This window comes from Apis laboriosa, unplaced genomic scaffold, assembly GCF_014066325.1.
Source record: "Apis laboriosa isolate Shangri-la unplaced genomic scaffold, ASM1406632v1 scaffold14_cov150, whole genome shotgun sequence".
Taxonomy (NCBI): domain Eukaryota; kingdom Metazoa; phylum Arthropoda; class Insecta; order Hymenoptera; family Apidae; genus Apis; species Apis laboriosa.
Window position 1 is genome coordinate 2,887,415 of NW_025221798.1, and position 24,824 is coordinate 2,912,238.

At 20.3% G+C, this 24,824-nt stretch overlaps 6 protein-coding genes across 13 annotated transcripts; 3 read left to right on the top strand and 3 right to left on the bottom strand.

Annotated features, from left to right (window-relative positions):
* Positions 1-509: 509 nt before the first annotated feature.
* On the top strand, positions 510-4,491 carry LOC122710593 (4-galactosyl-N-acetylglucosaminide 3-alpha-L-fucosyltransferase 9). The gene is made up of 7 exons (XM_043928535.1): positions 510-1,195; positions 1,369-1,526; positions 1,653-2,125; positions 3,230-3,457; positions 3,619-3,924; positions 4,040-4,242; positions 4,312-4,491. Exons 1-7 carry the CDS (start codon positions 992-994, stop codon positions 4,480-4,482), a joined length of 1,743 nt encoding a protein of 580 aa, XP_043784470.1. The 5' UTR covers positions 510-991; the 3' UTR covers positions 4,483-4,491.
* A 698-nt stretch (positions 4,492-5,189) lies between these two features.
* Positions 5,190-7,270, top strand: LOC122710618 (E3 ubiquitin-protein ligase CHIP). Its single transcript, XM_043928577.1, has 4 exons — positions 5,190-5,479; positions 5,538-5,736; positions 6,358-6,695; positions 6,792-7,270. Exons 1-4 carry the CDS (start codon positions 5,363-5,365, stop codon positions 7,032-7,034), a joined length of 897 nt encoding a protein of 298 aa, XP_043784512.1. The 5' UTR covers positions 5,190-5,362; the 3' UTR covers positions 7,035-7,270.
* A 606-nt stretch (positions 7,271-7,876) lies between these two features.
* Positions 7,877-12,694, bottom strand: LOC122710594 (GPI inositol-deacylase). Of its 6 annotated transcripts, XM_043928538.1 has the most exons (11): positions 12,664-12,694; positions 12,267-12,340; positions 11,547-11,700; positions 11,363-11,473; positions 10,751-10,854; positions 10,242-10,685; positions 9,922-10,175; positions 9,415-9,837; positions 8,935-9,321; positions 8,484-8,852; positions 7,877-8,408 (listed from the first exon to the last, which is right to left on the bottom strand). In XM_043928538.1, the coding sequence occupies exons 1-11, from the start codon at positions 12,686-12,688 to the stop codon at positions 8,144-8,146; spliced, it is 2,610 nt and encodes an 869-aa protein (XP_043784473.1). In that variant the 5' UTR covers positions 12,689-12,694; the 3' UTR covers positions 7,877-8,143. The 6 variants fall into 6 exon arrangements, with proteins under 6 accessions (XP_043784473.1, XP_043784471.1, XP_043784472.1 ...); XM_043928536.1 differs by lacking the exon at positions 12,664-12,694 and having other exon boundaries at positions 12,267-12,592; XM_043928537.1 differs by lacking the exon at positions 12,664-12,694 and having other exon boundaries at positions 11,547-11,675; positions 12,263-12,591.
* Positions 12,695-14,006: 1,312 nt separating this feature from the next.
* Positions 14,007-15,386, bottom strand: LOC122710580 (peptidyl-prolyl cis-trans isomerase 5). Its single transcript, XM_043928503.1, has 4 exons — positions 15,227-15,386; positions 14,648-14,855; positions 14,286-14,470; positions 14,007-14,154 (listed from the first exon to the last, which is right to left on the bottom strand). Exons 1-4 carry the CDS (start codon positions 15,317-15,319, stop codon positions 14,020-14,022), a joined length of 621 nt encoding a protein of 206 aa, XP_043784438.1. The 5' UTR covers positions 15,320-15,386; the 3' UTR covers positions 14,007-14,019.
* Positions 15,387-16,306: 920 nt separating this feature from the next.
* Positions 16,307-21,826, top strand: LOC122710578 (peptidyl-prolyl cis-trans isomerase FKBP8-like). Of its 3 annotated transcripts, XR_006345955.1 has the most exons (6): positions 16,307-16,536; positions 16,995-17,303; positions 17,525-17,724; positions 17,785-18,083; positions 18,173-18,607; positions 21,709-21,826. XR_006345955.1 is itself a non-coding variant. In XM_043928501.1 (5 exons), exons 1-5 carry the CDS (start codon positions 16,507-16,509, stop codon positions 18,481-18,483), a joined length of 1,149 nt encoding a protein of 382 aa, XP_043784436.1. In that variant the 5' UTR covers positions 16,307-16,506; the 3' UTR covers positions 18,484-18,795. The 3 variants fall into 3 exon arrangements, 2 of the variants coding, with proteins under 2 accessions (XP_043784436.1, XP_043784437.1); XM_043928501.1 differs by lacking the exon at positions 21,709-21,826 and having other exon boundaries at positions 18,173-18,795; XM_043928502.1 differs by lacking the exon at positions 21,709-21,826 and having other exon boundaries at positions 16,518-16,639; positions 18,173-18,795.
* On the bottom strand, positions 21,009-23,638 carry LOC122710577 (zinc finger protein 254-like). Its single transcript, XM_043928500.1, is given in 4 exon segments — positions 21,009-21,599; positions 21,691-22,256; positions 22,320-23,421; positions 23,555-23,638. Coding segments are annotated over 4 exon segments (2,343 nt in total).
* Between the last annotated feature and the right edge of the window lie 1,186 nt (positions 23,639-24,824).

Sequence of the window (24,824 nt, forward strand, 5' to 3'; positions counted from 1 at the left end):
AATTATATATATAACTATTTATATATATGTATATATTAAACTAAATTTATTTGGTTAAGGATTTATCAATTTTTTATTATACTTTTGTTATGTATTATTGTAATTTTTTTACATGTCAATTAAAATTACTTACAAATAATTTTTATCTCTTAATGACGATATTCATGTTAATACAACAATACAATTTCAATTATATATCAAAATTATGTCAACTAAAATAATTCGATTAGTGGTTAAAATTTAAATATTTAATATGTGTATTATTAAATATATTTATAAAAATATATTAACATATTTACGATCAATATATTTAAAGAATAAGTAGTTTCATATTTATTTTTATTACAAATATTAAAAAATTGAGTTATATAAGCGCGAATTTTAAAATCTAAACATAATCTTCCATATATTCACAATTGATATAATTGATGGATAATATTAAATTAAAGTAACAAACTTATTAAAGAAAGATATTAATAGCTTTAAATAAATTATAAGCTACTAAGAATTATTTTTTCATTCATTTTTAATATATATATTTTTTTTTAATGAACTTAAATTTTTCTTGAAAAAATAACAAAAAAATAACAAAGAATGCAATTTTTTTATTACTGCAGAAGATAACGTTAATAATTTGCTACATGAATCGTTACACTTGGTTAACCAAGACAATCGAGATCAACGATTACTTGCAACACACGTCAAAGGTAGTCTCAGTTGTTGGTCAGACCTGTTTCTTTCTTCTAAACATCTTTTCATCTATCACCTCATTACATTTCATTAATCTTCAGATTAACAAGAAAAATTCATATCGTTCTAACAACAACGTTTGAATAGCGTATCCTATTAATTAATAATTTCATTTCATTCAAGAGAGTAATTTTAAAATAGAAAAACAGCTCATAAAGAATAAAAACGCAAAAGCGATTAAGTACCGATATGCTTCGGTTAATACTTGCCATATTCTGTCGTCGAAAAAGTTTAAAGCGCGATGCTCGGAATTTCACAATATTTGAAAATACTATTAATTTTATGTATTGGTTGTACAATTTTTTGTGTTATTTTTGTTAATTTTCCAAGTTTGCTAAACAAAAAAGTTTATAAAGATGTATTTATAAAACAAATAGAACATCGAAAGCAAACGAAAGAAAGTTTAGTGATTTTATCAAGAAAAAGAAATTTTACAAAAGAACAGGTATGTGTATCTTTGATTAAAATTAGTTTTCTATTATTATTTAATTAAACTACGAATTACGAAAATAAAAGAATTTAAATTTATATAATAAAAAATATTAATGATAAAACAAGTGTTATAGAGCTTTTAATAGCAGTTATAGCATTATTAATTCGCGCCTTTATTCGTATCAGACTGATAAAACATCTTTACTTGGAAGATGGCTCTTGTCTTCTGAAGGTAGTTTACCGCCAACAGTTATAAATAAAAAAAAGGAACCATATTTGATTTTAATTTGGAAACATGGAAAGTTTTTGGAACGCAGGCATATCAAACGTTTTACAAATAAAAAGTTAATATATTACAAATATATTAAAAATATCTAATTATATATACATATAAGCAATTATTAATTTAAATATTAATAAATTGGTATATAAATTTAAGTTTAAATTTAAATATGATCTTTTTATTTTAGATTTTCACCTTGGAATAATTGTACAGTTAATCGATGTGTATTGAGCTATCGATCGAAAGATTTAGATATAGCAGACGCAGTTGTGTTTCATTTACATTTGACAAGGAACGCGTTGGAATTACCAACTAGAACTCGATGGAACCAAAGATGGATTTTTTTAACTGATGAATCACCAATGCATACTTTTCTTTATGGAAATCAACAATTATTCAAATATAATGGTTTATTTAACTGGTCAATGACTTATCGAATGAATAGCGATGTACCAGTACCTTACGGTAGAACGATTTCTACATCATTTATACACTCACCAGAAATAAATTTTTCAAAGGATGTGATAAAAAAATTAAAAACTAAACTAGTCACTGTGATGGGTAGTAATTGTGCAGGCACGAATGGACGATGGAAATATATTAAAGAATTAAAATTAATTTTCAGTAATGATCTTGACATATATGGAAAATGTTTAAACGGTAATACAACCGCGTGTCCAGGTCATTTCGATAGAGATTGTTCTATTTTAAATGCATATAAATTCTATTTAGCTTTTGAAAATTCAAATTGTAAAGAATATATAACAGAAAAAGTATTTTGGCATGGTTATCATAAATTAGCAATTCCAGTAATAATGGGTGCATCAAAAAAAGATTGTGAGAAATTATTACCACCACATTCATTTCTCCATGTTAATGATTTCGCAAATCCAATGGCTTTGGCAAATTACATTCGTTACCTTAATCAACATGATGACAAATATTTCGAATTTCACGAATGGCGTAAATATTACAAAGTAATCAATGAACATGGTTATTTTGGTAGTATTTCGCGACACTATTGTCGTATTTGTGAGGCTCTTCATTATAATTTTCCTATTATTAAAGTTTACGAGGATATAGAATCATTTTGGAATAAAAAACGAGATTGTACCTTTTGACATTTTTTAATTCAGTTTATTTTGTATTGTTGTTATTATTACTATATATTAATCAAATTTTTATATTTAAAAATTTTAATATAATAGAAACTTCTTATTTTTTTGTTTATTATTACTTACCATATTTGCATGTTTTATTTTAATTATATGTAATATTTATTATATGTGAATTGAAAAAAATTTAGTAAATTATAATAAATATGTTTTATATTTTTCTGTAATAAATTAGCATAAATATTATTATATTTTTAAAAAAAGAATGTTATTTATGTTGATGATAATTAAATAAATTAAAATTTTAATTTGTTACATTTATAATGATTTTATTAATTTATAATTAAGTAATAAATAATGAATTTATATTAATATTATTATATTGCATTATAAATATATATACGAAAGGCAAGATATCTTCGTATATACTTCTTTGCAATATTTCTATCTAAGCAAATACTTTTGTCTTAAAAATATTAGGTTAGAATTTTTTATCTAACATTATACATATTAATAATAAACTAGTTTTAATCATGTTACATAAAAACTTTTAATTTACGTATCTATACAAAATATGATAGTAAATATCATCATTGAAAAATTTTCAAAAATGTTTATATTTTATATTTTCAAATGTTGCAATGTGTAGGATTGAAACTTCAAAATTTCATTACGTTGCTACGGTTAAAACAACAATTTTTAGTGAAACATCATACTATCTTTTACACTATATTGCGTCGTAAAACATATTATAGTAATCTTTCTGTAATTATGGCATCGAAGTGTTTTAAAGGGAATAATGATCACTATAATGGCATAACTATCGACTCAAATGAAGAATCTTGCACGTCTCAAGTATTTGCTCATCGTCTTACAGGTATGTAATATAAAAATTATTAGAAAAATTCATAAATTATTATTATTATTTTTTCAAAATCAAAGAAAAAGAATCTAACAAGAAATTAACATTTGTATTATATATATGTAATTTTATATATATAATTTTTTTAGCATAATTTTTTAGTATAATTTTTTTAGCATCTTTACAAGAGTGGATACAAAATAAAAAACGCACAATATGGTTTCGCGTATATTTATCACATTCAGAATGGATACCAATACTTGTGAAAGAAGGATTTAAATTTCATCATGCAAAACAAGAATATGTCATGCTTTACCGATGGTTAGTTAATGAAGAATGTAATATTCCACATTATGCACATACAAATTTAGGAGTTGGTGGGTTTGTTTATAATGAAGAAACTCAAGAAGTTTTAGTTCTTAAAGAAAAATATGTAAACAAAAAAGCTATGTGGAAATTACCAGGTGGTCATGTTAATCCAGGTATATAATTTTTTATAAATTATTACAATAAATTAATATTAAATTAATGTAATTAATATTACATAATATATATATAATAATAATATTTTTTTTTATTTAAATTTTTTTATTAAAGGAGAAAATTTAGAAGAAGCTGTGAAAAGAGAAATTCTAGAAGAAACTGGTATACAAACTATTTTCAAGTGTATAATAAGCTTTAGACATATTCATGATTATTCATTTAATTGTTCTGATATATATATGGTTGCTTATTTAACTCCTCTTAATTTCAATATTAAAAAATGTGAAAAAGAAATTTCTGAATGCAGATGGATGAAGGTAATTTTTTATTTGTTTTAATATTACAAAAAAATTTTTATTATAATAAATAATTATTTTATTTTATAGGTGAATGATTTTTTAAAACATTCAGATGTACATGAAAATAATAAATTGATTGCAAAAAAAATGTTAGAATTTTTTAAACATAAAATAGGAATTATTGCTGAATACAATAGACACCCTATAACAAACAAACCTATTTGTATATATAGTATATCTAAGATTAATAATATATAGCAGTATGTAAAATAATTAAAATATATAATTAATTTTATAGTTTGAAGTAGAAAATAATTATTTTAAAAAAATAAACAAAAATAAAATTATTTTTCAATAAATTTATTTATTTATTTTTTTTATTAATTAATTATACTATATATGAGTTGATTATATAAATATTATATTATTATATCAAATACATAACACTTCAAACTATGAATTTTATAAATATAAACACATACTTGTATTTCTATAATTTTAAATTAAAAAAAAAATAAAATTAAAAAAAGACTAACAATTAAAATAATAGATGTAATAAAATTTTTTACATCGCAATAAAAATATTCCAATCAAAAAATGACAATATTTATATTATATTTATATTTATATATTTTATTATTTTTATATAATTTTAATTTCTGAAATGAGCAATTATTTTATTAATCTGTTTTTTTTTATTGATAATTATAATTTACCAAAATTATAATTAAAAATAGGATGAAAATCTCTGTAAATTTGAAAATAAAAATAAATAAATAAATAAAGTATTACACAGGACAAAAATATTTTTAAAAAATGTTACAATATTTAGAAATGAACAAATATTAAAATATTCATATTGAATATTTTTTGAAAATCAGACTTTATATTGAAAGATAACTTCCTCCTAGTTTTATTTACTATGTACTTCTTTATCACATTTTAGTTAATGACTGACAAACTCACAAGGAAAATGGAAGAACGTATATGTCATTAAGGTTAAGGTTATACAATATTATTTTGTTAGTCGATTTGTTTACAATTCGACTATTTTTTCTTATAAGAAATATTAGTAAATAATCCAACGAGACTTCATATGTAGAAGAGTGTTTAATACGGCACAACATTTGTTGCCAAGATGAGTAAAATGTATACAACCGCCAACCTCTCTGACAAAGAGTTAAAAGAAGAAGGAAATCGACTTTTCAATCTTCACAAATATGAGGATGCTGCACACTGCTACACCAAAGCAATTGTGAGTGCTACTATGAATCTATGCAGGCAAGTTACGACATTGCATCTCATTCCTGCAGATTAAAAATCCAACCCAAGCACTATATTTTACGAACCGAGCGCTGTGTAACCTGAAATTGAAACGATGGGAATCATCCTGTCTAGACTGCAGACGTGCTCTCGATATCGATCCATGTCTGGTGAAGGGTCATTTTTTCTTGGGTCTAGCTCTTCTTGAAATGGAACTCTTCGATGAAGCTGTGAAACATTTACAAAGAGGTATGTCGCTATATTTTTGTTTTGAAATTTCACTGGTTTCTTATTATAATATGCTTCTTATAAAAATTTATTTATAGGAAAATATTTCATCATAATTTTTATGAAATAATTATATTATATTACATTATATTATATATTACTATTTTTTTCTAATATCTTAAATGTATTTAATATTAATGATTAAATTTTTTATTTTATCATTTCATTATAAAATCATTTTACTTATTTCATATATATAATCAAAATAAACATTATATTTTTAAATTGCATTTTGCAAAATATTTTTTAATAAAAAACATTATTTGTTTATTAATATAATTTTATATGCCATATCTTTTTTTGTATATTATCTTAATCTTTAAAAGCTATCATTGAAAAGTTGTATAAAAACAACATTTGTTTAGAATGAAATTTCATCTATGACAGCATTTAAAGATTAGATTATCTTGTCTTGATATATATATATCTAGATATAATATCTATAATATTTTATTGTATATTATATATATCATTGTGAAATATGGAAATATCTTGTGAATATTTTTTTTTATGGTATTCATGGTTTTTATGGCAATGTGAAATTTGCCATTCTCATGATTACACATCTCAACGATAATGTAGCTGTGGATTTGGCCAAGGAACAAAAGTTAAATTATGGAGATGATATGACCAGCATTTTAAGGCAAGCACGAAAACGTTGTTTTCAATTGAGAGAAGAACAGAGAATTGCTCAAGATATTGAATTACAATCATATCTGAATCAATTGATAGTAGAAGATGCTGAACGAAGTTTAGCTGCCTTAAAGGAACAAGAAGCAATTAAAGATGTAGATAGTAAAAGTGAAGGAGAAGCCTCATCTATTGAATTTACAAGGAAAAAAGAAGAGATAGAAGAAAAAAGAGATACATGTATGGCTCACCTTAATGATTTATTTGCAAAAGTGGATGAAAGAAGAAGGGTGAGTTTATATTCTTGATTATTTTTGAAGTTTTTAATTGCATATGAAAAAAAGTAATTATGTATTATCTGCAATTTTTATGAATATGTGGAATAGAAAAGAGAAGTACCTGATTATTTATGTGGAAAAATTAGTTTTGAAATTTTACAAGAACCTGTAATAACGCCAAGTGGAATTACATATGAACGAAAAGACATTGAAGAACATTTACAAAGGGTGGGACACTTTGATCCAGTTACTAGAGTTCGTTTAACTCAGGATCAATTAATCCCTAATTTAGCAATGAAGGAAGTAGTTGATACATTTCTACAAGAAAATGAGTGGGCATTATATTATTAATTTGTAAAATTAGGTTACTGCCATATTTCTATGATAATTGCATATATCATGATTATTTTTGGGTCTCATTAATTTACATAAATGTGTATATCATTATCTTGTAAACAGTAAATAGATCATATATCTATATAAAGTTGAATTCAATTTTTTCTATCAATTTGATGTAATTTAGTTTGTTATTTAAACAATTGTTGATTAATTAAATAAAATTAACTAAAATTAAAAATAAGAATAAAAAAAATTTTTTTAGTTAATGAATTTAAGACAGACATAAAATATTAAAAATAGCAATAATACAATAAAAAAAATATACAATAAATGTGATGTTAAATAGGTCATATAAAAATGTTAAAACTGTATATCTTTTTCCGATAAACAATAAATTTATTGTTTGCTGTATAATAAAATATTTTAATATTTCCCAATTATTTATAAATTAAATAAAAAATATTAATTTGTAATGTGTATATAGGTATTTTATTTATAATAATACAAATTATTTCATATAATTATATATATTATTATAAATTAATAATATAATTATATATATTATATATTATAATCCATTCAATCTAAACTTCAAGTCAGATTTGTAGTAAATGATTATAATCAAAATGAATTGTTACAAATTTGACTTGTAGTTGTTAATCTCAGATAATTTTAAGTTTGTATTTATATGTATTAAGCGTAAAATATTTCAGTTATAATAATATGTAATATTATTTTCATTTTCTGAACATTGAAATAAAATGTCAAAAATTTTTATCAATTTATTATATTTTTTATATTTGAGGCCTGAATATTATATTGTAACATATGCAGTTTAAGAGATAAAGATTTTTTGCACATTTTTTATAAGCACTTTTTCTTCTAAAGATATAAAGATAAAAAAAACAATAGTAAGGATTGTAAGACAACACAATTTGTTTACATAAAGTGCGAAATAGCTAAAAGTTTAATGGAATAAATTTCAATATAACTATTATATTATTATACACATTCTAAATATAAATATTTTTATACAAACACAATATATACAATTTAGATGTACATGAAACTGATATAGACAGGAAGATTAGATTAAAGTATTATTTTAAATAAATAATATTTTAAGAAAAAATGAAATTTAATGCAATAATACTAATAGTTCCTGCTACAATAGGTGGTATACAATATTGATAAAAAGGTGGATGAGGTGCTGCTCCCATTAAAAGTACTACCCAACCTAAAAAACATAATATACTGGATAATATTTGAGATCGATTTTTATGATTATTAGAAGGAAGTTGCACCCATCCCATTGTACTGCATGTTACTAAAATTATCCAGCTTTGAAGTAATAAAGAATCTTCCGAAGAAAGTTTCATATTGTAACTAAAACAAATTTACAGTAATAATTTTAATACTGAATACCCATATTTTATATTTTTTAAATAATTAATTACAAACCTGAAATTTTTTGCCCAAACAAGTACAGATGGTACAGCTGGAATAGCAGTAAAGCACCAAAGTATAAAAAAAATAAGATGATTGAATATTTTTTGTCTTGTATTTTTAGAATTATCTTTTGTACTTCTAAATTGTCTTATCCAATTAAAATGTTGTAATGAAGCCATTAAAAGTTCTTCTAAATAATCTTCATACATTTTCGTCAAATTTAAAAAATAAAGAAAAATGGAAATTAACATAGCTAAAGCTCCACATGTTGCTGGAATTAAAGATAAAACAAGAATTGTAGTAATAAATGGTAATTGATTTAATCCTCCAAGCAGCCAATCTGACCATGTTGTTGAAAAAGTTATTACACGTGCTAGAAACCTAAAAAAAATTGATAAATTGAATAACATAAAAAATTTTCTATAATATAAATATATGTATCAATATAATTATAATTTTTTACCTCACAGCAATATTATGAGCTACTGAGCCAAAAAATATAATGCAACAGCAGAGTCCAATAATAAATACACAAATAATTGCCAAAGCAATTAAACATTCAAACATTAAATTATAACAAAACGATAGAAATATCGTAATTATTATTATTGGAGTTTGATTATGGCCATGATTGATTCTTGTAGATAAAAATAACAAAAGTAAACTAATAATTGTTGTATACAATAAATACCAGCGATCTCTTACAATACAAGATATTTGATCTATAATTCCACCTTTTTGAATATTAATTACATATGAACATGCAGGATCTAGAGTTATTCTTAAATTTGGAGAAATATTAGAATACTTATTTTTAGTTTGAATTTTCATTATTTTTGGTCCATTATCTCTAAAATATTAAATTTTAATAATTCAATAATTTAAAACTAAAAAAAAAATTTATAATTTAGAAATTTATAGTTTATTTAGAGCTTATACTCACATAACTGTAAAAAATTGAATTTGTGTAACTCCAATACTCCATGGTTCTATTAATTCAACAATTGCATGTTTTGGATCCATACATCCAGATGCTTTAAGTTCAACAGCAATAACGTTTACAAAGTTATCAAAACTAGCATAATATCTAATATGTCCAGGATGAGATTTTTTTATTTGAGGTAAAATAAATAAATTTTTCAATAAAGATAGATTATTCTTAATAAATATAAATCTTGTATCATAAGAATATAAATCTACATTTATTGTAACATATTTTTCTAAATTATCTGGTGTAATTCTTATTATAATATGTGTTATACCAGGATATTTTATCTCTTGCAAATTTAAATCAACAGTTTTTCTTATACGGTGTAAAGGATCTGATAAAATTCTTGTTCTATTTGTCAAGTTCCAACCCCAATTGCTAAATTAAATATAGAATATTTTTTTTATAATAATATTTTAATAAATTTATAATTTTTAATTAAAAGAAATAATTTAATATTACCAAATTCTTGATTGTCCTTGTATATTAGATGCTGTACATGCAAATAACCAATCTTTAGATTCTAAATTTTTAGTATCAATAGTTAAATAATCAGGTTGTCCACTTAATCTAATCATAAGATAAATAGAAGATGTTTTCTTAAATGAGTTTTTATTAGTCCATGTATAATGCCTTTGAATATTCTCTATCCATTCACCATCAGTTTCAAATTGTATTATTTCTTTATAAAAATATAATCTTTTTCCAGAAGTACGCTGTAAAATTAATTTTTATAGTTTAAATACTTTATAGATGAAGATAACTTTAAAAAACTTTCTTACATGATAAAAATGATATGATAATGCTTGCATTCTTTCATTAGGTGTGGAAAATATTTTAGGTGGTTTTTGAGCATAATTAACAGAATCAAATAATGAATGCACAATAGATAATACTAATTGTTTACACCATAAAATACTAAGATGATCCACAGATTTCCAAACATCTGGTATAGCATTAGAAATAACATTAATATCTGCTGTAGGATCTAAAATTTGTGTTGATGTTATGAGTGTATCTCGTGGTCCACCTCCTATTGATATCACATTTATTCCTGCATCTTTTATATCATTTAAGCGTTTTTCTAAATTTTTATAATAATTAACAAAAGTATAATCTAACGCTAATGTAGGTGTATGAGGAGTAGCTAAAGTAATAATAATGCTTGCAACACTAGCATTTATATTTGGAGTCATCAAAACAGAACCTTTAGCTATAATACCTCCCTAAAAATAAAGAAATAATATAATATTCTTATTGAAATAAATATAATAATACTAAATGTATTTACCATTGAATGTCCTATAAGCACAATGTTATCTATTTTAGATTTATATAAACTTAATATTTTTTGTATACAATATGAAACATACATTGTTTCTTCAATCAATACACCTTGAATTAATTACAATAAATTATCATTTATTCTTTTTAATTATTTAAAAGTCAACCTGCTGATTAACTCTTTCTTTATTGATTTTAATGAATTTGAAATATGTTATAAAGATAACATTTTAAACAATTTCTTCTACTATAATAATAATATATATTAAAACTTTTTATAAATAACTTAAGAATTAAAATAAATTGTTTTAATTATTAATATATATTATTAAGTGTAAAGGAAAAATGCTAAAAATTCTAATATTTGAAAATGCTTTTAACAATATATTTTAAGCTTACTACGATTACTAAGAAAATATTTAATTAACAGGTTGACTAATAATAAATTATATATGAATTATTTAAAAAATACATGAAAAAAATAAAAAAAAAATAAATGATAAATGATGAGTAAAATGATTAATAAAATTATTATTTTATATATAATAGAATTATAATGTATATAAAATATACAATAGAATATACATATAATTATATCATATATTCTTTTTATTCATACCTCCATATAAAGCAGAATAATCCTTGCCTATTGAAACAGTAAAATAATCAAAATGAAATGGAGTCCTATCTTTTAAACTTTTTCTCAAACTGACAGAAGCAAGAGATCTTACTAAAAATAATAGAATTATTAACAACAGATTCAAATCAAATTAAAATACCTTTTAATAACAGATTCTAAGAACCTTGCTCATGAGATCCAAGATTACCAGGTATAAAAAGTACAGGTATTCCTGAGAAGTACATTCTTCTAAGTTTTTCAGTAACAAAACCTTCCCCATATGCATATAATCCATATCTTGGGTATCGTTCTTCTATTTCATTATTTAAGGAGATTCTCTTTTCAAGTATTTATAATAAAAGATTTTTATTAAAGGAAAAAACTATTATATATTAATTATTAAAATTAACATTTTCTATATTATACTTACAAATTAAGTTTAAATTAATTTATTAATATAATAATAGTAATAATACATCATATAAAGTTAATTTGAAAATTAGTTTGAAATAAAATCAATAAGCTTTATTATAAATGTTCAAAAAAAAGATTAATAAATAAAAATATTGTTCAAATTAGAAGTAAAAAAATTTATAAAAATCTTTTATAATTCAAAAATCGATTTCAATCATAATAATTTAATATATTATATATAAATTTAAATATAAAATTTTTTAAAATTATTATATGATTATATCATAAAATTATAAAATTATTATTATATGATTGTTGATAATTTAATTTAATAAAATAATAGATAGATTTACAAAGAATTAAATAAAAATTTAAAAAGAATTAAATAAAATAGATTAACATTTTATATATATTATACTTAATATATATAATATTATAATATATTATAATATTTTATATATATATTTTTTTAAATATTATATTTACCTACCACATATTGTGGATATTCAAACATATATGTCATATCACAAGTATTTTCTTCAAAATCCGTAATATAACGAACAACTCCAAGTATGTAGAATAAAAGAAACAACATTAAAAATAAAAAAAATATAATATAAAATAATACAGATTTTATTTGAAGCATTTTTTAAATAGTAATCTAACATTAAAATCAAATTTTTTTATTAATATTAAAATCAAAATCTAACATTAAATTCAAATTAATTTCAATACTCAATGTAGTTTTTTGATACAAAAACTTGATTATCAATTGTTATATTTAATGTAATTAAACAATAATTATATTGTGACATAAAAAAATAAAAAAAATTACATATAAGAAAAATATAATTAATAAAAATAAACAATTTATTTAAATTTCATACTAAGGTTATAACACATGAAGTACATAGTATATTGAAATCACTAGCGCTATATGATATATTAAAAAATTATATTTTTATCTGAGTTCGAATGAGACTGTATCGAAGTAATCGAAAGTTGTCTGAGAAAAAATTATATAGAACAAAGATTAAATCATTTTAGATATTAAATTATTAAATATTAACAATTATAGAAAAGGAAAATTCTTAAAAGAAACATTTCCTACTCTTTTTTAAAATAAATACATGATATTTTCAATAATATAATAAAATAGAATAATAAAATAAATAAAATAAATCACATATTTAGTATAAAAATCTTATAACCTACATAGATAATTTTTTAAAAAAATATGCTCAACTTAATAATTTTATTAATTTATCAATTTAGCAACTATTTATATAATAAGTACTTAAGAATGGTAGCAGCTATATGATATGTTTGTATGATACAATAAAGAAATTATCTCTATAAAATAAAATAAAATAATATAATTTTAAATTTTTTAAAATGATTGTTTCGTAACATATTTATTTTTATCATCTTCTAATAACTACTACATTATTTAATTCAAAATTATTTTAATACTTCGTATATTTATAAATCTTATTACATATACGAAAATTAATGAAAATATATAATAAAATCCCTTCATTAATTTTTTATTGATTGTGATTTATGCACATGTTTAACAAATGTTCTATAAAAATGAATGAAGAAATTATTTGTGAGAATGTCATGAACTTTAAAGTGAAAGGTATTGGTATTATGTTACAACATTAATAAAGTATATCTATCCATAACACTATGTGAAATGTTTCATTTATTTTTATCATATTTGTATTATTTGCAGTAAATATGGTTATAAAAGAAATGAAACAAAATAAAACATTATAAACAATTTAAGTTTATTTGAAAAAAATGTGATTATAAGTATATAAAATTTATTATATGTTTATATATATATATATATATATATATATTTTATGGTTTTATGAAAATTGAAATAAGATAAGAAAGCTTAAAATAATATTTTTTAACTCCATATGTTTAAAATATTTATTTATTATTTGTGATTTGCAGAATGTATAATTATAAAATAATAAAAACAAATTTTTATTATGTATTTTTTAATGATTTTTAATTGTTAAAATATTTTAATAATATTATAACAAGATTTATTAAAATAATTATTTTAACAATTATGCAAATAATAATTAAAAAATTTTTGTAATAAATTTTTAAATATTATATTTTCTGAATATTTAGTAAAAAAAATTATGATCATATTAGAATTTTTTTTAGCATATGGTAGTTAAAAATTATTAATTTTCATTATTATAAAAATGAAAATATATTTAATCTGTAGCATCTTCTTTTGATACACTGAAAGGATTTGCTACTACTTCTGCACCACAATCAGCAATTACAACATCTTTTATTGGTCTATCTCGTGTATCAGTATTTACATTTTCAATTTTTCTTACTACATCCTATATAAAATTATTTTCGTAATAAATATTTAAAAAATAAGATGATAGATTATATTTAAATAATATATAAATATAATATAAATAATATAAATTTATATTTTAAATTTAATTATATTTAAATAATTACATACCATTCCTTTAATTACTTTGCCAAATACAACATGTCTACCATCAAGCCATGGAGTTTGTTTTACAGTAATAAAAAACTGAGAACCATTAGTATCTTTTCCAGCATTTGCCATAGACAACCACCCAGCACCATAATGATTCAATTTGAAGTTTTCATCTTTAAAACGACTACCATAAATACTATGTCCTGATGGATAAAATTATAATAAAATGTAATTAAACATATTGTTAAATATTTCAAATATTATAAATATTTTAATTATTTAAAAATTTTTTTAAATTTATTGTACAATTTCATATTAAAAAATATATATAGAAATAAATAATATAAATAAATAATATCATAATATCATATAATTCAAACCTCCAGTTCCATCTCCTTTTGTAAAATCTCCTCCTTGAATCATAAATTCACTAATGACTCTATGAAATTTACTACCCTTATATCCTTCTCCTTGAGGTTTTTTAGATAATTCAATGAAATTTTCAACTGTTTTTGGAACTGTTTTTCCAAAAAGTCCAATTTCAATTCTTCCTTCATATTTACCATCAATATTAATATCAAACCATACCTACATATGTAGATTTTGTTATATTTAATTTCACAACATATAAAAATTAAATTATAATCATATAATCACAAATTTGGCATGTAAAAATATTCAATATGTAAACAAATTTAAATACATTTTTTCTTATATATATATGTGTATATATATATAACTAAAAAATATAAAATTGTATATAAATTATATATATAATTTATTTTAAAAAAATTTTCTAAATTTAAATACCAAAAATAAATAGAAATATATCCAAATGATAAAATACGATAATACGATTTTTTAAAAACAAAAAAGATATGTCATTAATGAACTATATATATATTTTTTATTTTTGAACTAAACCAAATGAAGTATACCGGCATAATTAATTTACTTACTTTATCTGTAACTTTTGGGCCTTTCGTATTATCAGCATTACCGGTTGTACAAAACATCGCTAACACTGCTCCCACTAATAAAAGCAATTTCATTGTTAATAAAAAATATTTTTATCCAGAAATTAACCAGATGAAGACTAAGGTATATTCTATCAGAATGAAATGTAATATACAGTATATATATAGTATATAATCGAACGTGGATCCCTTACGCATGCGCTTATATTAGAAATGTGGGATTATTCAATTGGTTATCTTTATTGTTATCTATTTGCATATAACAAATATATATTATAAGTTTAGAATACATATTATTAATTTATATTATTATAAAAATTCTAATAAAATATTATATAATTATATATTTTTTTATTTGAGAAATATAAATTCAATTCATTAATTAAAATCAATTAAAAAAAATTCTTTTTTTTTATACATAATAAAATTTTGATATATATACAATATATACAATATATTAAAAAAAATTAATTATTATCTTATACTTTTCATTATTATATTTTTATTTATAAATAAATAATTCAAGTAATATATTTAAATGATATATAAAATAATAAAAAAATTAATATATGAATTTGAATATATTTATATTTATATTTTATATTATAATTTTGATATTGATATGAATTATTATTTTGATAATATAAATATAGGAAATAATATAAGAATACAGATAGAAATTTGGATGTTATAAATATATTTGTTATAATATATATATGTGTTATAATATATGTATGTATTATATATATATATATATATTATTTTATTTTCTTTTTTTTGGTTATCATAGAATAATATTTATACATGAAGAATAAAAATTGATTTGCTTTATTTTGTAAGTATTGTAAGTAAATTTATTTTATTGTAAATAAAATGAATTTAATAATATATTTTTCTTTTATTATAGAAAATTAAAAATTATTAGATATTAAATAAATGCAAAATGATAGTGTCTTGTTTCAATTTCATTAGTAATAAAAATTAATGATTCATACATATCATACATATCACTATTAGGTTACTTATACATTGTAAAATTCATAAAACAAAAATATTTACTTGTCGTAAATTTATCTCAATAATTGAATCGAGCAATTGAATGAAACTAATTAATTCATATATATTTACGTAATCAAATGGCTTAAAAAAATTCGATTATCGATTAAATATTTTCGATATTTTACTAATGCTTATTTCAAGTAATAAGTGAAGTCAACTGATATCGTGTGTATTGCGAAACAAATTATTTCAAAACATTTCTAATGACTATTCAAACTTTTGAAAATAACAAGGTATGTATTTTTAGAGGAAAATCAATCTAAAAACTGAATTATGTGGTATAATAAGAAATAGTAATATTTATCTTACTTCAAATTTCTTCGATTCATCGAATGAGTATGCATTTTTCTACTGTTTATTGAATATTCGTTACATGTGTTGATTTGTCAAATAAAATACGAAATTTTCAATTTTATCATTTAATATTTTTTATAATTAATAACACATCATTTTAAAATATAAATGACATATTTGGTATTGCAACTTGAAAATTAATTTTTAAACATGCATTTTATTAAGATTGGAATTTTTTTCTATGTGAAATAAGAATAATTTTTAATTCCTTAATAAAATGTGAATTTACCATTTATGATTTATTTTTATAAATAATATTTTTTAAAAGTATATTATATTTTTTTGTTTATATAAAATTGATATATAAATTTGAATAATTTATTGAATTTTTTTAAAGATGGAAGATGAATCTAATCAGTCAGGAACAACTCAAGCTGATTTCATTAATGAAGAACTAAACTTTGATGTAGATCCAAATGAACCAATGACAAAAGCAACTTTAAATGAACATCCACCTGAAGAGTGGATAGATATTTTAGGAAATGGACAGCTTAAAAAAAAAGTTATAAAAAATGGAAAAAATGGAACACGACCAAATAGATCTGATATTTGTACTTTAAAAATTATTGGTAAATTAAAAGATAATACAATAGTTGAAAAGTATGAAGATCTTAAAATTCAATTAGGAGATGTTGAATTGATTCAGGTATAGAATTCTTTCTTAAATCTTATTTTCAAATTTTTTTAAATATATATCTATATATTTAATAATATTTTAAAGATTTTTTGTATGATTATTATTCCCTTATAGTATTAAATATATTATATTGTTACAAAATTAATATAATAATTGTAAATTTTTTAATAACAAATATTTATATTTTAACATTATTATAATAATATTTTTATTATATTATTTAATTATAGGGATTAGATTTAGCAATTGCATTAATGGATGTGAATGAAATTGCTGAAATTGAGGTTGATCCAAGATTTGCTTATGGTTCTCTAGGAAAAGAACCAAATATTCCATCTAATGCAACTATTTTATATACAGTTGAATTAAAATCAAGTGAATTAGAAGCAGAAATAGAAACCCTTAATGCTAATCAGCGAAAAGAAATTGGGTAATTATTTTTTACATATTATTGCTTAAATTTATGATTAATTATTGTCTTTTTTTAAAGCAATAAAAAACGAGAACGTGGGAATTGGTGGTTTACTCGTAATGAACCAACACTTGCAATTCAATGTTACCGGAGAGCATTAGAATTTTTGTTACCAACAGAAAGTCGTACACCCTATCAAAGTGAAGCAGAAGATACTACTGATGCAGAATTGCAAGCTTTGTTAGAGGATCGTATGAAAGTATATAATAATTTAGCAGCTGCACAAATGAAAACACAAGCTTATGATGCAGCATTGAAAAGTGTAGAAAGTGTTCTGAGTTGTCAACCTCAAAATGTAAAAGCTCTATTTAGAAAAGGTAGTATTACAAATATATTTTATATATAATAACAAATTTTGTATATTAAATATTTTAATATAAAATTATTTAATATTAAATTATTCTAGGAAAAATTTTGCATTATAAAGGAGAACATGCATTAGCATATCAAACATTGCTTCAAGCAGCAAAATTGGAGCCAGAAACAAAAGCTATTCAGATGGAATTAGCTATTTTAAAAGAAAAAAATGCTAAGGATGCTCAGCATGAAAAGAATTTATATCGTAAAATGTTAGGTGCACATAAAAATAACAATACATCTTTAAAAAATTTAAAGAAAGGAAATAAGAATAAAAATTCATCAAAATTTACATGGAGCTTAATTGGTGGAGCAACTGCAGCAGTTTTAAGTGTCCTTTTATACAGATTTATTTCGTGAGAAAAATTTAGAATGAAATTAAAGTGAAAGACAATGTCCAAGCTAAATATTGTGAAATATATTAATACATTACTTAAGTATCGTTGATTTAAAATGACTATAAAGAATATGGGTATAAAAACAAGTAAGTTGTACAAATTTGATAATTTTAATAACATATAAACAAATCAAAAAAAGTCATAGTGTTAATAAAATTTTACCTAAACTTTATTCACAAATCTTGTATTTTGAATTTTATAACAGGAAGATTTTTAAGCATATAAAATATTAAAATGTAGTGTTAAAAAAGTTTATAAAAAATTATAATATATATGTTATAATATATTTTTTGTATAAATCATTATGTAAAACTTTGTTAACATACATTTTGATATGAATTTTCCAAATATATAAAATGTAATTTTTAAGAGTATGAAACTATTTCAGAATAAAACTCTCGCAAGTTGTTTTTTAAGAATATTCTTCACAAATATTTAAGTACTGTGTTAAAAATAACTTCAAAAAATCATTTTCAACGCAGTGTTTGCTTACAAAGAATAATTTTTAAAAGCAATTCATGAGAATTTTACTTTCAAATGGTTTATGCTTTAAGAAGAAGATAAATTAATAGATAATTAATTTTTATTTATCCTAATACTAGTAATGAAGAAAGAAAATTAATTGGATTATTTCTTATTATTTTATAATAAATTTTATAATAATGTATTATGATCAGATGTAGAAGGATATAACAAAAAAATAAATATATGCAAAAAATAGACATGAATATTCACTAAAAGTGTTTATAAAATATCTATTTTTGATAAAAATTCAATAATCAAATATCATAAATATTTATTTTTTATAGAATAAAAATTTATATAATTATAATTTATACGAATATATAGAATAATTTATAATTATTTTTTTTATATTAACAATTATTTAATTGCTATAATTAATACTTCTATATATTGTCAAACATTGCTTAATTATTTTAATATACTTATTTTTATTATTTATAAATCTCATATTATATATTATAATATAAATCTATTTAGATCTTATATTAATTTTAAAGGAAAATATTTCTTCTATTTTAATATAATAGATAATAAATATACATAACTACTGTCCAATATAAACTTTATGTCAATAGTCTTGATGAAATATCAATCTATCAAAAATTATAAATCTTATAAAAATAACAAGATTCAACTCAAGAGTTGAGAAATATAACAATAATTATGGAGAAATGTTATTACAAAGTTTTCTAATTTTTTAATTTTCTAGTTGTTAATATTTTTTTTCTTTAAAAACTTAATATATATTCTTGTAATATAAAAAGTTTGTAATTATATAACTATAACAAACTCATGCCTTTAATTGGTGTCATTAAATGAAAGACAAGCATATAGTTATATTCAAAAAATATATTTTTTTTAGCAATTAAAAGAATGATGATATTTCTATAATATACAATGTATCTCAAAAATGTGAAAAAATTACTGACTAATTAGAGAATGAACTAAGATTCCTGTTATAATTTCAAGCATCAAGTTTTTCTTTTATAAAAACTTTTGTTATAACTTTATTAATGAACTTTGTTAATGAACAGGAACAATGAAAGTAATTAATTGTTATTTGTATTATAAAACATTCGTATAGGATATTTCTTTCCTATTTTAATCCTGTTCTTTTTCCTTCCTCCAAATATATATTATTTATCATTCACTTGTTATAAAAAAGTTTTATATTTATCTTTTTATATCACATTTAATATTATTTATTTTATTTAAATAATAAATTTTATATAAATAAATATTTTAAGTAATAAATAAATTTGATAAGTAACACAATTAGTTTATTTATTGTTTTTGAATATAATTCGATTTTAATAAGATATAACAAAAACATTTGTTATATTCAATATACTTTTTTATATTATATATATAAAATATATATTGCTTGGATTTGTTCATATTCAATATTATGTACTCAATATTGCGTCATGGTTTGATTAATTTATATATATATATATAAAATATATATTGCTTGGATTTGTTCATATTCAATATTATGTACTCAATATTGCGTCATGGTTTGATTAATTTATGCGCTCTATGGTGCTCAGTTTTTTGTTAATAAATCGTTAAGAAAGCCATAACGAAAATTTTTGCAAAAGAAAATGTTGTTTGAAATTATTTCAGAAATATTCAGTTAATTGATATGTCTATATTTTTAGAACATCCTATATACATTAATCTACATACATACATTAATGTAAACAATAAATTTAGAAAAATTATTATACAATCATTTTACTTATTAAATGCATAATAAATTTTGACAATATTTAAATATTACAAAATATTTAATTTAAAAAATATCACATTTTTGATTGCCGTGATTTAAAATTTAATTATTTTTAAAAAATAAGGCATGCATTTCATGTACACATTTATAAATTAAATTAATGCTAAAATTTTTTATCTAAATGTAATATAAATTATTTAGTCCATAAATTGAATATTTTACAATTATGATTAAAGATTTAAAAACGATGGAAATGATTGATTTAAATAATTTTCTAATGGTAAAGTATCTATTTTGTTAATATTTGAATCCAAAAAAAGTGATGTTCCTTCCACAGTTTCTAATGATAATCCAGAATAATTTATATGATCATATAAATTTTGATCTGTATTTAGAATTCCATTTTCAAATTCTGAATCTCGATAATTGAAATTTAATATTTCATTATAATTTACTTCAAATTGATCTATAACATCATTCATTATTAATGTTTTTGGACTAGTAACTTCTACAGTCACAATTTGTTCTGCATTAATATCTACTAATGAAAGAACTTGTGAGGCAGAATTTGTATTTGGTAATAAATTAAATTCTAATGATAGTGTTGAATTTTCATATAGATCATTAAATAATAGAGTTTCTAAATTTGAATCTTTATGTTCATTAATAATATTCATATCTTGAAAAGATAAAGTTTTGTCATTTGATGTTAAAACTGTATTAGATTCTGCTTTAATTTTTAATTTTTTGGGTTTAAGATTTTTTGGTTTCTCTGGTATTGGAACAAGATGACCATCTTCTGTTTTCATGAGTTTTACTACCTGTTAAATATTGCATTATAATTTAATTGTATTTTTATTAAATGATACAAACAGATTAGAAAATAAAATAGAAATATATAATTAAACTTACCTTCTTTTTCTTTTCAAGCGTAATTCTATGACAAGTTTCCATGTGGCGAGAAAGATGATGGGATCTCTTGAAAGCAGTACTACATTGCATACAAACAAATGGTCGATATTGTTGATGAGATAATTTATGTCTTTTTAATAAACTATTTCGTTTAAATGCTTTACCACATTCTTCACATATAAATTGTCTTTCCTTATTATGTATATAAAGAACATGATCATTAAGAATACTAACACTAGTAAAAGTTTTACCACATTGTTCACATATAATATTTCTTTGTTCTATATGTAACTGTTTATGTCTATCCAAGTCTGATTTTCTTGCACATTGAAATGTACAACCATATATATTACATATAAATCTTTTTTCTTCTTTATGTATACGTCTAATATGTTGATCAAGAGCTCTTTGTGAAATTAATTTCTTAGAACAAATTAGACATATAAAAATGTTTCTTTGAGATATTTCTTTATTCATCTTATTAAGATGTGATGTAGAATTTAAATGACGAGAATAATCATCCTTTTTTAAAAAAGTATTTCTACAGTCAGCACAAAAATAAATACCTATAAAATCAATATTTATGAATTATTAATATATTTTTTATTATTTTGTTTTAAAAAACTTACCATTTGATATTTGATTATGATTCAATTTTGAAGAATGTACCATTTTATAATGTTCATGTACTTTTTTTTTAGAAGCAAAAGTGACATCACATTTTGAGCATTTATGATTATTATGATTTTGGATATGAGCTGTATATGTTTGTTCAATACTAAATGTTTGTAAACATTTTTTACATTTAAATTGTTTTCTTATACAATAATTTTCTTTGTGTTTCTTATCATCTTCTTCTGTTTTTAACATTTCTCCACAATCTGAACAAACTTTGCCATTTTCATAGTTATGTTTTGCACGATGACGATTTAATAAAATACGTTTAGGAAAGCTACGAGAACATACATCACAAGAATGTGGATATTTTGTTACTCTTTCACCATGTGAACGAAATAAATGTATATCAAGATGTTTGCGTCTAGCAAATTTTGCATTGCAATGAGAACAATTATTTTTTTGATGACCTTCTAAATGTCGATCTAAATGTCTTTTGTATCTAAATGTCATTGAACATTGATTACATGTTTTAAGTTGTTTATTTAGCATAATTAAACTGTTGATCTTGATTTTATTTTGATTAATTGATGTTATAAATTTAGTTTTAGGATCATTATTTTCATCATTTAAATTTTCATTCTTAATTTCATAATTATATGATTTATCTTTAAGTTGACTAAAAATATTTTTTTCAAATACAAAGCCTTTTTTTACTTTAATAGGAATATTATTATCTTTCATATCTTCTTTATTAATTTCATTATTGATTGTTATTAATTTAAAATCATCAGAAATATTTTTATTATTTAAATGAGTTATAGATTCCATAGATTCATTTTTTATTTTTATATTATTTTGCTCTGTATATTTAATCTTTAATTCATTTTGAGAATTTGATAAACTTTGTAAAGAAATATTTTCTAATTTTATAAAATCAAATTCAATATTATTTTTATAATTCTTATTTTTGCTTCTAACTTGTATTTCAATATTTGAATTATATATAGAAGATAAACATATTCCATCATTAGTTTGAAGTTTATTTATATATTCCTGTAATCAAAAAGGAAATCAAGATATTATCTTCATTTCTGGGAGCAATTTTTTTACTATCTAATATTGAACCATTTTAATAAAAAAGTTAAATCTATTATGTTTACAATCAATACTCGTTATTCTAATATTGAATTTTTTTTTTTAAATTATTTAATTATTTTGTAAAATATTATATTTTTATTTTATAAACATTACTTCTTTTTTTAAATTTTACCTGATCTTCAGATGAAAATTGTGACAATATTTTTAATTGTTGATGTTTAATTTCTGACATTGTTTATGTTATTTTAAATGATAATAATGAGTTATGAATACAATAATTATATATAATAATTCATTTAATAATAATGTAACAAAATTAGAACTTAATTTTAAAACAAAAATTGAAATTAAATAAACAATTTATATTATTTATGAAATAATTACATTTAGATAACCTAAAAGAGTTACAAAAGAGTTGAAAAAATGATTTTTTTACAGTTTAATTTAAATTTATTAATTAGCTCTATTATACAATTTTAATTAAGTTATTAAAAGATATATAATTATAATTGTTGTTTATAATATAATATAATATAGTTTAATATATACTTTAGTAGTTTAATATATATTTTGTTATATTTTTTAAATGAATAATTATGGTCCATCGGACATAATATTTTTATCGTACTATTATTTTGATTTCTAATTAATCTTTAGTATAAATTTATTAAGGCACTTGTAAAAATTTAAATATTATAATAATATAAATTTGATACAAATTATATATTAAAAACATATCTATCTTATAAGATTTAATTTCGTGTATATTTTTTATTATACTTATATTACATTTTTATATTATATTTTTTTTTGAAATCGACAAATTATTATTATGTATTTGCATCTAAGTAATATTATATAAATAGTAGTAAATAATATTATATAAATTATAATAATTCATATATTATATTAAAAATATAAAAATTTAGTAAATATAATATATATAATTTTATTATATTATATGTAAATTGATATGTAAATTTATATCGTTATTTTAGATGTTTCAGTTCAAAATAAATTTAATTTAATAAATACATTAAAATATTGTTTAATTATTATAATAAAAATTTTGTTACATTTTTTAATTGAAAAAAGAATTATCAATTTAAATTCAAAATTTATTTTAATATTCATTTTTTTTATTGAAATCAATAATTATATAATATAATTTTTTAAAAAATGAAAGTATTTCATTATTTCTCTTGTAATATTTATAATTGAATATTTTAATTAAAACATTATTTAATAATATTACAAAAATATAATATTACGTTTATGATTTTTATATTTTTATTATTGAGTTAAATTTATTTATTTAAAACAATCTATATTATTTATTTTATCATTTTATCATATATTCTCACTCAATTTATTTCATCCAATGCTTTTAAATTACATCTTATATATAATAAAGTAAA

Excerpts from the sequence above, each read along its gene's own strand:
- LOC122710578 (XM_043928501.1), top strand. The coding sequence starts at position 16,507 with ATGACTATTCAAACTTTTGAAAATAACAAG. Across the intron at positions 17,304-17,524 it reads GAGATGTTGAATTGATTCAG|GGATTAGATTTAGCAATTGC; the intron begins GTATAGAATTCT and ends ATTTAATTATAG. Across the intron at positions 17,725-17,784 it reads AATCAGCGAAAAGAAATTGG|CAATAAAAAACGAGAACGTG; the intron begins GTAATTATTTTT and ends CTTTTTTTAAAG.
- LOC122710580 (XM_043928503.1), bottom strand. The coding sequence starts at position 15,319 with ATGAAATTGCTTTTATTAGTGGGAGCAGTGTTAGCGATGTTTTGTACA. Across the intron at positions 14,856-15,226 it reads GCCCAAAAGTTACAGATAAA|GTATGGTTTGATATTAATAT; the intron begins GTAAGTAAATTA and ends CTACATATGTAG. Across the intron at positions 14,155-14,285 it reads GCAAAGTAATTAAAGGAATG|GATGTAGTAAGAAAAATTGA; the intron begins GTATGTAATTAT and ends AATTTTATATAG.
- LOC122710594 (XM_043928536.1), bottom strand. The coding sequence starts at position 12,422 with ATGCTTCAAATAAAATCTGTATTATTTTATATTATATTTTTTTTATTT. Across the intron at positions 10,855-11,362 it reads TTATTCTGCTTTATATGGAG|GTGTATTGATTGAAGAAACA; the intron begins GTATGAATAAAA and ends AATTAATTCAAG. Across the intron at positions 8,409-8,483 it reads GTTTGGGCAAAAAATTTCAG|TTACAATATGAAACTTTCTT; the intron begins GTTTGTAATTAA and ends AATTTGTTTTAG.
- LOC122710593 (XM_043928535.1), top strand. The coding sequence starts at position 992 with ATGCTCGGAATTTCACAATATTTGAAAATACTATTAATTTTATGTATT. Across the intron at positions 1,196-1,368 it reads GAAATTTTACAAAAGAACAG|ACTGATAAAACATCTTTACT; the intron begins GTATGTGTATCT and ends TATTCGTATCAG. Across the intron at positions 4,243-4,311 it reads CTGAATGCAGATGGATGAAG|GTGAATGATTTTTTAAAACA; the intron begins GTAATTTTTTAT and ends TTTATTTTATAG.
- LOC122710618 (XM_043928577.1), top strand. The coding sequence starts at position 5,363 with ATGAGTAAAATGTATACAACCGCCAACCTCTCTGACAAAGAGTTAAAA. Across the intron at positions 5,480-5,537 it reads ACTGCTACACCAAAGCAATT|ATTAAAAATCCAACCCAAGC; the intron begins GTGAGTGCTACT and ends TCATTCCTGCAG. Across the intron at positions 6,696-6,791 it reads AAGTGGATGAAAGAAGAAGG|AAAAGAGAAGTACCTGATTA; the intron begins GTGAGTTTATAT and ends TATGTGGAATAG.